We start from the raw sequence: 14,967 nt of genomic DNA on the forward strand, positions 1-14,967 counted from the left end.
AATGCCAGAATAGAGGGGGAAAGCCTAGCCTATCGAAGACTAGCATCTTCACGCAGCTCCGAGCATCTTGCAGCATGTAGAAGAGTAAAGAATAGCAGTTTAATATTTAACAAGCATGTTGTAACAATAATGCCCAGAGATCCTTCCTCGACTCCCTGCGAGAAAGCAATCCCGGAGCCACATATCTCAAGTATCCATTTGTAGTTGTATAAGATCAGGATATAAGTCTGAATGTCCGTTACCGTGGACACGACTATTAATAGATAATCTTCCCTGCAGGGGTGCATCATGTTTTCCAACACGCTCGATCACTCTGGCCGGACACACCTTTCTGGGGTCAATGCCCTGCCTCGGAAGATCAACACGTCGCAACCCTACCTAGACTCAGCAGAGAGGTCCCCGCCGGTCTACATCCTAAGCACTCCGGGGTCTGGGCCCATCGCCTGTTGCACTCTGGATCGTTGCGTACAGGGCGGGTCCAGGCTCCACCACTACAGGATGGTGTCGGCCCAGACGTGCCGCACTGCTGAACTGGACGTCTGACAAAGCTTCGGCTGATACCACGACGTCGAGGCCCATAACTATTCTCACGTGGTGGTTGGTGCGTAAAGGCCAAAGGCCAACTCAGAACAAATACCCAAACCATAGTGTATTATTAGCTTGCGGAGACGAGCAGAGACTCACGATCGAAAGTGACCCCGTCACCCCGTCTCGTGGACTTACGACAAGGGCCTAGAATGCCCGGCCGTGCCACGTCATTATCTTGCGGGTGCTCTCCGGGCCTGCCCGACTTCCACCAAGGTCTCAAGTAAAGTCAAGGTAATCGTGTGTCCAAACATCAAGGGTAAAACCCGAGGAATCACCCACGGAGGATTCCACTCAATGTAATCATCAAGGTGAACGTAAGAGGGACCACCCTCGAGGTTCACACTTGAGGTGTTGAATGACAGAGCCGTATCGGGAATGGTGAAAGAGGAAATCACCCTCGATGACCACGACCGAATAGCTACACTACAGAATTATCATCAGGAGTGCGTTATGAGGGATCACCCTCGGCACTCGATAGTAGCTCTGCAGAATCGAGCAACTAAAGGGGCGTAATGTGATGTGAGGTGTCGGGCTCTGGTCGTCGATCACGTCGATCGAGGCATCGATGATGAAGCAGGGGCAACAAGGACAAGGTGGGGGTCATTGATGGATCACTAACCAACCTATACTAAGCAGTTTAGGATAAGCGGGTAGGTAACAATAGCAGGTACAAAAGCAGGCTATGCATCAGAATAGGAGCAAACAATAACAGGAGCAAAATCTAATGCAAGCATGAGAGTATAGAATGGGCGATATCGGGATGATCAAAGGGGGGGCTTGCCTGGTTGCTCAGACAAGAAGGAGGGTCGTTGTCGACGTAGTCGATCACAGGGGCATCAGCAGCGGTCTCGGGGTCTACCGGAGAGAAGAGGGGGAAGAAACAGTAAATACATAGCAGGCAAGCGGGGCTAGAAGTGTTCTAACGCAGCGCTAGGCAGTACTGGCGAAGGGGGAAATATCCGGGAAAGTTTTCCCGGTTCCGGACGTCTGTCAGATAGATGAACCGGAGAGGAAAAGTTGCATGTTTGATATGCTAGGGATGTGTGGCAGACGAACGGACCGCGTATCCGGATTTGTCTCGTCATTCTGAGCAACTTTCATGTAGAAAACATTTTCATCCGAGATACGGTTTAATTTCTATGAATTTCTAAAGTTTTAATGATATTCTGTAATTTAATTTAATTCGAAAAAATAATGAGTAAATGCTAGGTGCACCCAGATCTGTGTACACATAAGTGTACCAGAGGGTGACATGTGGGTCCAGGGGGTCCCAGTTGACCAGTCAACGTTTGACTGGTCAACAGGGGTGTGGGGCCACCCTGTCATTGACTACTAACTAATTAACTAATTAATTAGGTAACTAATCAGGTTAATTAAGTTAAGTTAATTAAACTAATTAATTAATCAATATTTATTTATTTAATATAATATACAATTTTCTATAATTTTCTTTTTATTTATATTTTTTAAACCTTTTTTTATAAAGTAGGGGGTGTGGGCCCCTGTGGTTAGTGGCCCATGAGGCTAAACGGGCGCGCGGGTGAGCGGGTTAGTGGGCGGGCACCCATGGGGGCCGGACCTGGGCACGCACGACACCAGGGGGCTCGGGCTCCGCGGCCGGGCGCGGCCTCCGGCGAGGCCACCGGCCAGCATAGAGTGGAGGGGGGACCGCAGCCAGCGGCAGGAGCCCCAGACACCGTGGAGCGGCGAGGGCGGCGTCAGGGCGTGGCGGGGCGGAGGCGGGGTTGGCGCGGCTGTGCGCCGATAGCAGCCGCAGCAACAACGCGGCGAGGGCAGTGGCTGGGCACGGGCGGCCAACGCGGTGACGGTGGCACAGGGAGGGTCGAGGAGGAAGGGGAGCTCACAGGGAGGGCACACGGTGGCCCGGCGATGGGGTTAGTAGCAGCAGACGGCGCCGGCGTTGAAGAAGACGGCGGCAAACGGCGGCAAGGGGGACCGGGCCGGCGACGTCGTCCTCGGGCGACCGGCGAGTGGGGGGTCGGGGCGGCTCCGGTGCGCCGACGGGGTACAGGAGGGCGCGGTCAGGGCGAGCGCCGGGAGCGGGCTGCGGGCGCCGGTGGGCGGGAGCGGCGGCCCGCGATGGGGATGCAGGCGAGCAGCAGGCTCGAGCGGGGGGGTAGAGGCTGGCAGTGTTCGGGCGAGGCGCCGTGGGGTCGAGCCCCTGATCTGGATCGAGGAGAGGGAGAGCGAGCGACGTGGGGAGTGGGGAGATAGAGGGGAGTGGTGGATCTGACGGGATATTTTGGGTGCGTGGGGGGATAAGGGAGAGGGAGAGGTGGGCCGGCCAGGTGGTCTAGTGGGTTGAGGCCCAAGGGGGGTGCGGTGGCCAGCTGGGCCAGTCGGCCCAGTTGAGGAGGGGGGCTTTCTCCTTTTTTTTAACCATATGCTTTAAATTGATTAGTGCATTAAACCACAAAAAAATGTTGGTTAGAAGTGCATATTTGTCACATGATCAACATTTTAGTTTCATTTTTGACAAAGTTTGAATTTTGACTTTAAACTCGATTTTGAATTTGAGTTTGAACTACGATTTGGATCAAGCGAGGATTACTAACAGTAATCGTTGTGATGTGGCAACATGAGCTGAGGTTTACTGTAGCTTAATTACCCGGGCGTCACAATGGTCGTACACCCAGGCAGGCGGAAGACCTCGCGGCTCGTCGAAGAGGTCGCTGTGCTGCTGCAGAAGGGGATCCAGCAGGGGGTGCTCGGCCTCCGAGGACGCGGCGGCCAGCTAGAGGTGTGGCACGGCTGGCGCGGCGCCCCCAAGGCCCTCCCACCGGATGCGGCGGCCCTGCCGCCAGAACGTCATCATGAGCGCGTCGAAATCCCACAGGATGGGGCCGAGAGTCCGGAGAAAGTCCACCCCGAGAATGAAGTCGAAGCAGCCGAGGTCGATCCCTGCACAGGTAATGGAGAAGTGTTCGCCGTCGATGGAGATGGGAACATCGCGGGCGAGGCCATGACACCGGAGGCGATCACCGTTCGCCACCGTGATCCGCAGGCGCTCCCCGCCCGTCGTCGGAAGGGCTAGCCGACGCATGGTCGTCTCGGGCAGAAAGTTGTGGGTGGAGCCCGTATCCAGCAGGGCCACCAGTCGCTCGCCATGGATCGTCACGGGCAGCAGCATGGTCCGCTCGCCCCGGATGCCGACCAGGGCGTGTAGGGAGACGACGCACGCTGTCGCCGCGGGATCCGCGGCCGCGTCCTCGGTCGCCGCAGGTGGAGGTAGCGTGTCGGGCGAGTCGTCCGCCTCGGTGTTGTCGACCGTCTCCAAATAAAATAGGCGGGGGCAGACATGGTCGGCGTGTAGGGCTCATCGCAGTTGAAGCAGAGACCCTGACGGCGACGCTCCTGCTGCTAGGCCAGCGACAACCGACGGAAAGGCCGTGTGGCGGCCGGGGGTGTGGCCGCCGCGGCTGGAGGAGGCCAACCCATGGCTGGAGGAGTCGGTGCTGGCCGACTGGGCTGGCGGCCACTCCATCCGAGTGGCTGCTGCAGTGCCTGGGCCCGCTGCTCGAAGGCCCGACCATAGTACATGGCCGTCTGGAGGTCAGGGGGATCTCGGAGCTCGACGTCCACGCGAATATGGTCTGGCAGGCCGCCCACAAAGAGCTCGGTGCGCTGAGTCGCGGAGACGCCCGGTGCGTGGCACGCCAGGGCCTGGAAGCGGTCGGCGTAGTCCTGCACCGTAGATGTGAAAGGTAAACGGCCGAGGGCCGCTAGTCGGCTCCCGCGGATAGGAGGCCCGAAACGGAGGAGATAGAGCTCCCGGAAGCGCTCCCATGGTGGCATGCCTCCCTCGTCCTGCTCGAGGGCGTAGTACCAGGTCTGCGCCGCGCCTCGAAGATGATAGGACGCGAGCCAGGTACGATCCGAAGCGAGCGTCCGCTGCCCTCGAAAGAACTGCTCGCACTGGTTGAGCCAGTTGAGGGGGTCCTCCGTGCCCACGTAGGTGGCGAAGTCCAGCTTGGCGAAGCGAGGGGGTGTCAGCCCGCCGTGCCCGGGGGCGTCCGCAGTCGCCGGCAGCGCATATGCCGGGTCAGGAAGCGCCGGGGCGGAGTTCGCCGAGCTGGAGGGGTGATCAAACTGCAGGGAGGGCGTCGGGTGTTCCGGCGCCGTGGAGTATACCGGGCCCGGAGACGAGCCGGTCGCCCACGCGGGGATCGGCGATGGTGAAGGTGGAAACTGCACCTGGTGTAGGGGCCGACCCGTGGCCCGAGGCGCGGGTGGTGGTGCTGTCGATGGTGGCGGCGCCTGGTGAAGCTGCTGCACCGGCGCCTGCGTCGTGGGGGCCGGCGGTGGCGCCGGGAGAAACTGCTGGGTCGGGCCCCCCAGCGGCGCGGTGGAGGCCGGCCACGCTGGCCAAGGCTATCCCGCGGCCGAATAGTGCGGCAGCGGCAGCAGCGGCGGAGGCGCCCCTCCATAGGGCGCCTGGAAGGCCGGGGCGGGCCACTGCAGCGGCGGTGGCCCGTAGGCAGTGGTGGCGGCGCTCGGTGGCGGGGGCTGGTTCCCGGCGAGGTAGAGGGTAATGCCCCTGACCGCTTGGACAAGCTCCCGCAGGGTGCCTGACACCTCCTCGGGCGAGAGGAGCGGGAGCGGATCCGCCATGGTGGTGGTTGGCGCTGGCGAGGTGGTGGTGGTGGTGCCGGACGTGATCGCCGTCATCGGCGTGGACGTGGCCGGCGGCAGCGAGAGTGGGGGGAGGGGGGTGGATGGCAGCGGCGGCGGTGATGGAGGGAGCGACATGATCGGCCTGGTGTCTCTGGATACCAAATTGGTAGGACTAGGGTTCCTACCAGGCCTCCGGCGTAGGTTGTATGGGCAAGGAGGAGGGGGGCGAGGGCTGGAGCGGGCGGCCGGCGGACGGGCGCTGTCGCGGCTAGGGCTTGGGGCGGCGGCGGCTAGGGTTCCGGCTCCTTCGAGAGCCGGGCAACAAAAGATTATGATATCTTTATTGCTTGATTTCAAACGATGTCTTACAACTAGTATTTATAACTTTAGCCTAAGATAACTTGCCTAAAATAACTTGTGGGCCAAGCCCTTAATACTAATGCCCGGTAGGCCTTTTCCTAGTATAAACTAAACCGGTCATAACAGGTTCATAACTCTGTCCAAACTTCAAAAATGACGAAGGGTTGAGCCCATTTGCTGTTCAGAAAAAGAAAATCATGCCAGTCTCTATCCCTTGCCAAGTCCCATTACAAAATATAATTAGCCAGTGTTCCAACGAAGATCGATGGAACCACCAAAGCAGAGTAAAACAATTACCAAGGGATGTAGTCAGGCGCCACAATAGTTGTGCTTGCTGTCAGATTTTGACTTGCCTCCCATGGTAATCGGTAAAGAGCTATTCAATTCTTCTGGTCTAGGTGGCCTGGATTGGATTCGACGCTTCCCCTGTCCACCTCGCCGCAGACCAGAGCGCAGCCCCAAATCTTCTTCCTGTAGCAAGTTTGTTATTATATATGAAGCAAGAGAGCCATGCTTCAGTAGACCCCCCTTCACAAACCGTATAAGGGCAGTATGGTCATTTGGTCATAAGGTATACACACCTCCGTACGTGGCAAAGCTGCACGTATATCCCGCGTTTCGCACAGGCCAGCTCACCTGGGCCGGCCCATTTGCAGTAGCAAGCGGTACAACCACGTAATAAGGTAAAAAAAATAGAAAAACTTGTGCAATGGAGCTGAGATTCGAACACAAAACCAGGTGGAAGTAAGCACATTTTGCTAACCAACGCAGCTCCCAGGTTCTTGTGTTATATTGGCAGTGCGACCCTTGAAGAAAGAGAAGATGGCAACAAAACTTGAAAGGCAGTTAGCAGAAATTCCCAAAACCCAAGTCTGTGCGGGGAATTGAACAAAGGACCTCTTGCAAGTCTTTTTTCCTCGAAAAAAAGGACCTCTTGCTAGTAAAATGCGTCGCTAGCCACTATAATTACAGAGATTTGGTGTCTAAAAAGGCAGGCCGGTGTATATGAACCATCAGCTGCAAACAGATTAAACTTTTTTAAATTCCAAACGTGATTTTCTTTTTGAAAATAAATAACGCAAGCATTTCAAGTTTCTGAACAAAATATTGTGATGTCAAACATTTGTGAAATGCGAACATTTTTTTGGGAATCTCAAACATTTATTAAAAAAGGAACAAATTTGAAAACAAGAACAATTTTTGAAATAGTGAACAATTTTTTGAAAATGCAAATATTTTTTATGAGCAGGAATAAATATTATAACGCGAACATGTGCAAAAACCCAATTCGGTGCCCAGGCTCATCTGCACCTGGTCAGAAAAAAAATCAAAACAAATACTAAAACTTCAAAAAAAATTGGATGATAGATAATTTGATGCGTTAGGTTCGCCCCAGATTTGAAATTATTTGGACATCTGAGCCGCTCTCTGCAAAAAAAAAAAAAAATCAGATCAGAACAATGCGTGAACGGTAAACCTTTTTACAGACCCCGAATTTGTCTTTTTTGCTGAGAGCTGCTCAGATGTCCAAATAAGTTAAAACTTGGAGCGCACCTCCCGCGTAAACTTATCTACCATACAAAAAATAGAATTTTTTTGAATTTGTTTAGTATTTGTTTTGATTTTTTTCGTCAGGGTAGGTGCAGATGAGCTCGGGAGCAGAAACGCCGCACTCGAACATGTGGCAGAAATTTTCCAACACCAACACAAAATAACAAAAAAATAGTTCTTTATGTTCGGTATTTGGTTTGTTGGTTGTTATGCCCACCCCAAGCTCCAAGGACAAAAAAGTTCGTGAAGCTGAAAAAAGTTCATCGATTTGAAAAAAAGTTTACGAATTTGAAAAAAAAAATTGTGAAACTGAAAAAGTTCATCGATTTGGAAAATAATCCTACAAAACTGCCTAATTTTTTTGCAATTTCCCAAACTTTTGGGCACATTTATGTACTTTTCTCAAATCGATAAAGTTTTTTTTTCAATTTCATGAACTTTTTGTTATATTTGTGTACTTTTTTCATATCGATAAACTTATTTAAACTTGTGGACTTTACTTTAAACTATGATCTTTTTAATTTTAGAAACCGGCAACCAGGAGTGGGTACGGTGTTCGGTATAAACCAAAAATTTGGTTTTCACCATCTGGTTAATTTTTAAATTTGGTTGGACAAACAAAAACCAAAAATTGTCATTGAAAATAGATAACCGAAAATTCAATATGGTACAGTTTTCATTAGTTGCGATTCATTTGTAGCAGCAACACCTTTTATATAGTTGGAAATCTTTGTGGCATCTCCCCTCACGGACGAGGTGGGACTAATACCCGGGAGAAGTTGGCTGCGCGCGACACCCGTGCCTTGTGTTGGGCAATTATATACGCTGACTCGGACTATTCAGTTAACCGGGCTGTTGTTGTCCCACTGGACCGCCGGATGGTTCATTGGCGTGTAGGAGGCGCAGCTGACCTTGTTCTCTTCTACGATCGCCTAGAGCTGCGCCTCAGCGGCGGCCATTTCCCGACGAGCAGTGGCTTGAGCGCAGACGACATCATAGATGGCACACTGCTCTACGACGAAATGAGGGTTCATCGCGGCCATGGCTGACACGCCCTCCTTGCTTGCGCACTCGCCGTAGATCTAGCCCTCCGCCAACCGGTGCTGCCCCAGGAGGAACAGGTTGTACCTATGTCCCTTCTTCGCCTGTTGGAACACCGACAAAGGCACTGGTCCAGCCTGCACCTCCGCCGTGGCGGTGTTGTACTGCGTCTGCGCCTGCTCCATGGTGAAGCCGACGTGCACATGAGGCGCAGGAGCCGGGATGGTGTCGTCGGAGCCCGTCTCCATCATGGAGTTGTTCTCATCGTCGGAGACCTCAGGCGAACTGGCCGGCAAGCTAACCTCATTTCGCCTCGCATGGCGGCTCTGCCACGCGACGGCAAGGGCGGCCACCGCGTGCTTGATCTCTAGTGACAAACTATCCCACATGGCGTTCCCGCTCGCGGTCATGGCGGTTGTCCACCCGTCCCGTCATCTCTCAGACGGCGAGCTTGCTCAATGACAGCATACAGACGGACAGGGCATAGAACCGCCGTAGTAGATATCTATTATAGTTGGCCAAATGGGCCGGTTTTTCGGGCCGGCCCGTGAGCGCGCCGGCACGGCCCGCCTTGGGCCAGGTACGTCACGGGCTAAACAGGCCGGGCCCAGCACACGGCACGCCCTGGGCCGTGCCTGGGCCTGGAGAGTGGGCACGCGGGCCGGCACGGCATGGCCCGATTATGTTTTTTTTATACATCTATATATGGCCCAACATGTAAAAATAGGCTAAAAACGCTTAGTGTGTCAAATAACAGGCTGAATACATGCGGCTCACCATGCTAAATGGGCCAACGTGCCGGCCTGCTTACTAACTGGGTCGTGCTTGGGCCTGGGGGCGCAGCACGCGGGCCGGCACGACACGGCCCGTATAGTAATCGTGCCCTGGCGGGCCATGCCGGGCCAGACACGATTACATCGCCATTAATGCGGGCAGCTGGCATGGGGTAAGAACGCGATCGGCCGCGGGACAAGGGGTTTGTGTGGGTTAGGGTGGTCAGAAGTGGGCTTGGGAGCGATCCGGACACCAGCAAAGAGTTCGGTAAATTACTAAATTGAAAAAATTTCACAAATTTGACAAAAGAGTTTGGAAAAACTTCACGAATTGAAGTAAATATTCACGAATTTGAAAAGTCCACAGATTTAAGAAAAGGTTCAAGATTTAAAAATAGTTTGTGAATTTTGAAAAAAGAAAATAATAAAATAATAAAAGGAGAAACGAAAATAGAAATAAAAATACGGCATTTCAAACTTGTTCCTACTTTGTTCAGTACAAGTTTTAACTTTTTTTTGAGAAAATATTTCATATGTATGAACCCTGTTGTGTTAGCAACGCGTGCCTTTTAATGTGAGCTCTGGTGTTCGAATCCTCACGAGCTCACCCTTTCTTCTATTTTTACCTCGCTTTTATTGTTAGGAGGGGCATGTCTTAATGGGCTGGCCTGTTCGTGTCTGTCTAATCGGTGTATAAGGACTCACGGAGTACTTTTACAAAGACCATCTTGCCCTCTATTATGAAGAGGTATAGGACAATCTCAACCCTCGATGTGTTTAGGGGGTCTACCGAAGCAGAAGTGATGAAGCAATCGTAATATCGAGCACTGATTTTTTATACACAACATTTACTCATTGACAGAAAACGGACCAAAAGATCAGTCCTAATATTTTCAAGCACAACAAATACGAAGATTGGAGAAAAAAAGTTCAGTACAGGATAAAACCTATCGCATGATCTTCCAGTTTTTTTTGTTCATGAACTTCAACACGGAGCAAACAGGGAATCAAGTAGAGAAGGTGGGATCAAATGAGAAATCAAAGATGGTGTTCCACTCTCCGTCCTTGTAACAATGCAATCTTGCATTCAATTCGTTCATTCCCCAACAAACAAAATTTCTTGCTGGTGCTTGCCGCGTGGTTGGAGGCTTGAGCAGGGGATCTTGTGCTCACCATCCAGCTTGGAGAGGAGATCCCGCCGGAGGAGGGAATCCTACCAGATGAGGGGAGCATGGGTCTCCGCGCCTCAATCCAGCCAGAAGGAGCCGCCATTGCCGCCGACGGAGCACGATGTGCTCAGAGATGAGAGGGAGGGGCATCTAGATAAGTTTGAGTTCTATTGTCTTAAATTTATTTTCTAACGGCGCAGCCAACATAGAGTTGGGGTGAACAAAGAGGCACGAAAGAGCCAAGATGACCATGTGGGTAGAGATAAGCTTGATGCTAACTGGAAAAAAATGGTGGAAAGAGGAAGGGGATGGTGATAGTGATTAGACAGTCAACCTGCATGCTCAACACTCGTTGCGGTAAGTGGTCCAAAATAGTTCTACGTGGGGGGTGCAAGTCGATATGAGGAAGCCGATTGAATTCAGAAAATGTGAGTTAAGCGAGTCAAATGTGCCTAGGTTGAATTGGAAAATGAGAAAGTTGGGTAGTGACGAATCTTGGTAGCATCACTAACTATATTAATCTGCATGTGTTGTTCTCCGGTTGCGATGATGCATAGGTACTTGAGTTAAGAGACATGGAAAAGAACATTATTTCTCCCGTTGGGCATATTTGCTACTCCCTCCGTTTCCAAATATTTGTCTTTCTAGGCATTTCAAATGGACACAACATACGAATGTATATAGACATATTTTAGAGCATAGATTCACTTATTTTGCTCCGTATGTAGTCACTTGGTGAAATCTCTAGAAAGACAAATATTTAAGCCGCGCTTGGTTCGTCGTTTCTCCGCCGAATTTATTTTCCACCTGTAACTTCTTACACCCGTATTAAACTGGCCACCCGTAAAAACCGGGCGGAAAGAAAACGGAGCGTGGGAGCTGTGTATTAGTTTTCCAGGCGGAAGGCACTGACCGGCCGTTTTTTTCGGATCTAAACAACCAACCAAGCGGCTGTTTCGAAAAGCACGTATTGATTTTCCGGCTGGATGTTTTACGCCTGTAATCGTCCCTGAAACGACAATCCAATCACGCACTTAGGAACAAAGGGAGTAGTAAACAAAAACACCCCAACACCAAACCAATCCAAACGAACAAAAACCAAGTCCATTTGCATCGGCCAGTTGGAGTTGCCCTTACGTGATCCAAAGGGCACTCTTCGGACGACATACCTATAGCATGAAACGTAGGTACAGCGGCTGCAGGCCTACGGCAACCCAGTACCACATGCCCAGTCTCAAAGTTACGAAACCATAGCAGACGCATATTCAGCACGCATTCACGATGCACAAATAGAACGTTAACTTAACATCCACCATAGTTACAAATCCATGTTACATAGTTCACTTATAGCCCCATGCTTCAGAATTCATTCATAATCCAGAAAATAGTTTATTCAGGATACTGTTCCAGATCATAGTTTTGATGCTTCTGGTGTTTACTGCATTCCCCTGTCATCAGACCCTGTCAGAACAAAAAACACCGTGAATAGCGGTTTCACACATTAAGCCTTGGTTACAAAACTAATGGAGAATTTAAGACTTCAATTAATGGTTAAGGAAGCAAAATACATATAAACATATTAGAAGCAGCAACTTCACAGAAAAGCAGTAGCTTGAGTGCAACAATTAAGCAAGCATGTGCACATTAACTACTAAGATACTCCCTCCGTCCAAAAATATTTGCCATCAAAATGGATAAAAAAAGATGTATCTAGAACTAATATACGTCTAGATACATCCCCTTTTATTCATTTTGATGACAAGTATTTCCGGACGGAGGGAGTACAATTTATAACCCAAAATTTACACAGGCTGTTCTGAATAAGTCATTAGGGCCTAAGTATGCGAACTCCACTGCGGTGGTCTGTTAACTCAATACTTTTTTGGTGGCTCCTAATTTCAAACAGAATTACGCAATTAATAACCAATTACAGAAGGACTAGATGGATAAAAATACTCCCTACGTATCAAAATATAGGACGTTTTTGACACAGTCATAGTGCCAAAAAACATCTTATATTTTGATACAGAGGGAGTACATGAAAGTGGGCCAACAAAAAGACAAGAGACAAAACAATGCTAGAGAAATAGTAAACATATGCCCCACAGAACAAAAGTGAAGACAAACAACAATACGACTTTAACATGGTGTAAGCATTTGACAAGACAAGGTATATGCATGACAACTAAGTTCATATTTTGGTTACATTTCATAAAGGACAGACCACCTGACTCCTAATGAGTTTGAGTTCTACACAGGTTCATCTAGTTAAGACATGCAGGTAAAAATCCCAAAAACAAAGCTAGGTTATATAGTTGGTTGCGCATTAACTCGTTTTAAAGTTAAAGAATATAGGTGGGTTAGGTATAAGAGGGGATAATCTGAAATTTTTCTGTGTTCAAGAACAATTGAACGTTTCCTCAAAAAGTAGGGACAGCTAAGTCAACAGAAGCATTAGCGAGCTCTGGAAAGCACCAATATAATTAATTAGAAAATACACAGTATGAATTCAACTGTGCTAAAATAACAAAGTAGAGACCATTTGAAGAGACAAGTTTTTCTACAAGGTAACTTGACCTGATGTTTTAGAGGATAAGTATTTGAGTCCAAAGAACAGATTTACTGGGCGCTGCAGAATTGCATTGGGAGAAATACAATTTTCCCAATTTAAGCATGGGCTTAGAAGTTTGCTAGATGGTACAAATTATTCCATGAAGTTTTAGGGCTTCCATATAATCATAGTTCAGACGACAGGTGAAGCTACATAAGTATGCTATATATATAAACTAGGTGTCATTTTAACAGCCATCTATTGTTAATACCTCATCAATAAAAGGATGTTAATGACAGCAATTCTAAGGTGCTGGTTTTGCCAATGCCGAAATGTATTGGAAGAATTAATACTGCAACTTGAGAGTAAACTGCAGTATGAGCAACCTGATTTTTTTATGATAAAAGCTATCTATTTATTTTCTCAAGTTGCATAAAACAACAGTCTGACACCATTGGATAAAAGTGGTCACTGCTCAACTGGCTGATGCAACATTAAACATCAGAGATTGCAGAAACTGCAGCTTACTCGAGAGTAAACCAAGTGCATATTTGAAATGTGTTAGTGTTGGTGCAATGTTAAGTTAGAAAACAAAGGTTGGAATTTCATACACATAAAACACTACCTACCAGGAGGAATTCTTTATCCCTCCAGCCCCAGGTTCTTCTCCTTGGCACCTTGAGCCTTCTGCTATCTTTGGCTTCTTGCATTCCACCTCATCTCCAATAGGAGTGTGTGGTCGTTTCGTGATATCGGGTTTCTTGTCATCATCTAAGAGCTGAACAGGCAGAAACATGGTGGAGATCAGAAGCAGGTATTAGTCAAAGAATGGAGAGACAAATTCGCCCAACATAAAGAATTTAGTGCATATTTTAACATATGGATAGAACGAAGCTTGTTACCACCTTCCCTGCCTTTCTATCCGACTCGTCCACATCCACGTCGTCGTCCTCGTCGTCTTCGTCGTCCTCGTCAACATCCTCGCCCTCGACGAAGAATTCATTACGAGCACGTTCGAAAGCACTCATTTCCTGAATAAATGTAAGGAGAATATATCCTAAGGATTAACTGAGGTATACAGATCCAGCACGGGATTACGAATTATAGCGATCTTGAAACAAACGGAGACCTGAAATCTGATGGAAGGACAAAACTGAAATCTGGATGGAAGGACAAAACTAGACGACGGAAGACAAGTGAGTGATTGGGCGCACCTCTCGTAACTTGTCGATCTTTTGCTCGAACGTCTTACCATCAGAACTGTTCATGATCGCGCGGATCTTGTCCAGACCAAATTGTTGGAACAGGTCGGTCAGGCGAGGAGGAAGAGGCGACGACTGTGGATAGGGTGAATAAATCACACTACAGTAGCCTTTGTCGCCGGTTGTCTTGCCTTCGCTGCGTGATGCCATCCCAGCCATGGTTGCCGGAGGGGAACGGCGGCGGCGTGGGGAGATGGCTAGGGTTTCTAGTTGCGAATGGCTCGACGATTGCGGAGACTCGACTACTTTTATTTTATTCGGGATGCCACGCCGTTCGTTTGACGGCGCCCACACCTGTTATTTATGGGCCAGCCCATTAAGCTTCTGCAGGTCCCGATCTATGGGAAGCTTCCATAAGCTTCTCGGCCCAGTTTTGTGAAGCTTCCGGCTCGTTTTTTTCATTTTTCTTTTCTGTCTTTTTGTTTTTTACTCTTTTTCCTTTTCTTTTAGTTTTTTTATCATTTATGCCACTAGCTGCGTCTCACTATTCACTTTTGCCATTAAAAATTACAACTATTCAAAAATGTCATCGTTTCATGAGATGTTTCCTCAAAAATATCATTAGACACCTAAAAAATGCCATCATCCCATTAGACGTGTGCTCAAAAATACCATTCAACATTGTTAGTGTCAGGTCAAACATGTTGACCATGTTATATGACCAGAATAACCCTAGACTCACATGTCGATTCTCTCAATCTCAAAATGACAAGTGTGGGCTCCACTTGTCAAGAGTAAGACGTGAATGATTTTAGAGGAAAATAACAACGTTGTTGGGGCTCGAGTGGGACCCACACTTTATCGTAGTGAGATCGAGGGAGAGCAGATATGTTAGTCCACGAGTATTTTGGTCATATAACATCGTAAACGGGCTTACAGCTGACAATAATAGTGTTTAGTGGCATTTTTTTAGCATACGCCTAAAGGAGTGATGGCATTTTTTAGCAATTAAAACTCCAAGTGGCAAAACTGAGTGGTGGAATTGCATAAATGATAAAAAAACTTTTTAAGAAGATACCTCGCACCCTTGCCAGTAG

At 49.1% G+C, this 14,967-nt stretch overlaps 1 protein-coding gene across 2 annotated transcripts; it reads right to left on the reverse strand.

Annotated features, from left to right (window-relative positions):
* Positions 1-11,381: 11,381 nt before the first annotated feature.
* LOC119307340 (histone deacetylase HDT2-like) lies at positions 11,382-14,184 on the reverse strand. 2 transcript variants are annotated; one of them, XM_037583418.1, is made up of 4 exons: positions 13,883-14,184; positions 13,583-13,699; positions 13,298-13,446; positions 11,382-11,578 (listed from the first exon to the last, which is right to left on the reverse strand). In XM_037583418.1, the coding sequence occupies exons 1-4, from the start codon at positions 14,087-14,089 to the stop codon at positions 11,572-11,574; spliced, it is 480 nt and encodes a 159-aa protein (XP_037439315.1). In that variant the 5' UTR covers positions 14,090-14,184; the 3' UTR covers positions 11,382-11,571. The 2 variants fall into 2 exon arrangements, with proteins under 2 accessions (XP_037439315.1, XP_037439314.1); XM_037583417.1 differs by having other exon boundaries at positions 13,574-13,699; positions 13,883-14,177.
* Between the last annotated feature and the right edge of the window lie 783 nt (positions 14,185-14,967).

Source organism: Triticum dicoccoides, chromosome 5B (assembly GCF_002162155.2).
Source record: "Triticum dicoccoides isolate Atlit2015 ecotype Zavitan chromosome 5B, WEW_v2.0, whole genome shotgun sequence".
Lineage (NCBI taxonomy): Eukaryota > Viridiplantae > Streptophyta > Magnoliopsida > Poales > Poaceae > Triticum > Triticum dicoccoides.

Bases quoted from the DNA above. Each gene is read 5' to 3' on its own strand.
- LOC119307340 (XM_037583417.1), bottom strand. From the start codon at position 14,089: ATGGCTGGGATGGCATCACGCAGCGAAGGCAAGACAACCGGCGACAAA. The intron at 13,700-13,882 runs GTGCGCCCAATC...ACATTTATTCAG, and splicing joins AGATCGACAAGTTACGAGAG to GAAATGAGTGCTTTCGAACG. The intron at 13,447-13,573 runs GTGGTAACAAGC...CTGCCTGTTCAG, and splicing joins CGGATAGAAAGGCAGGGAAG to CTCTTAGATGATGACAAGAA.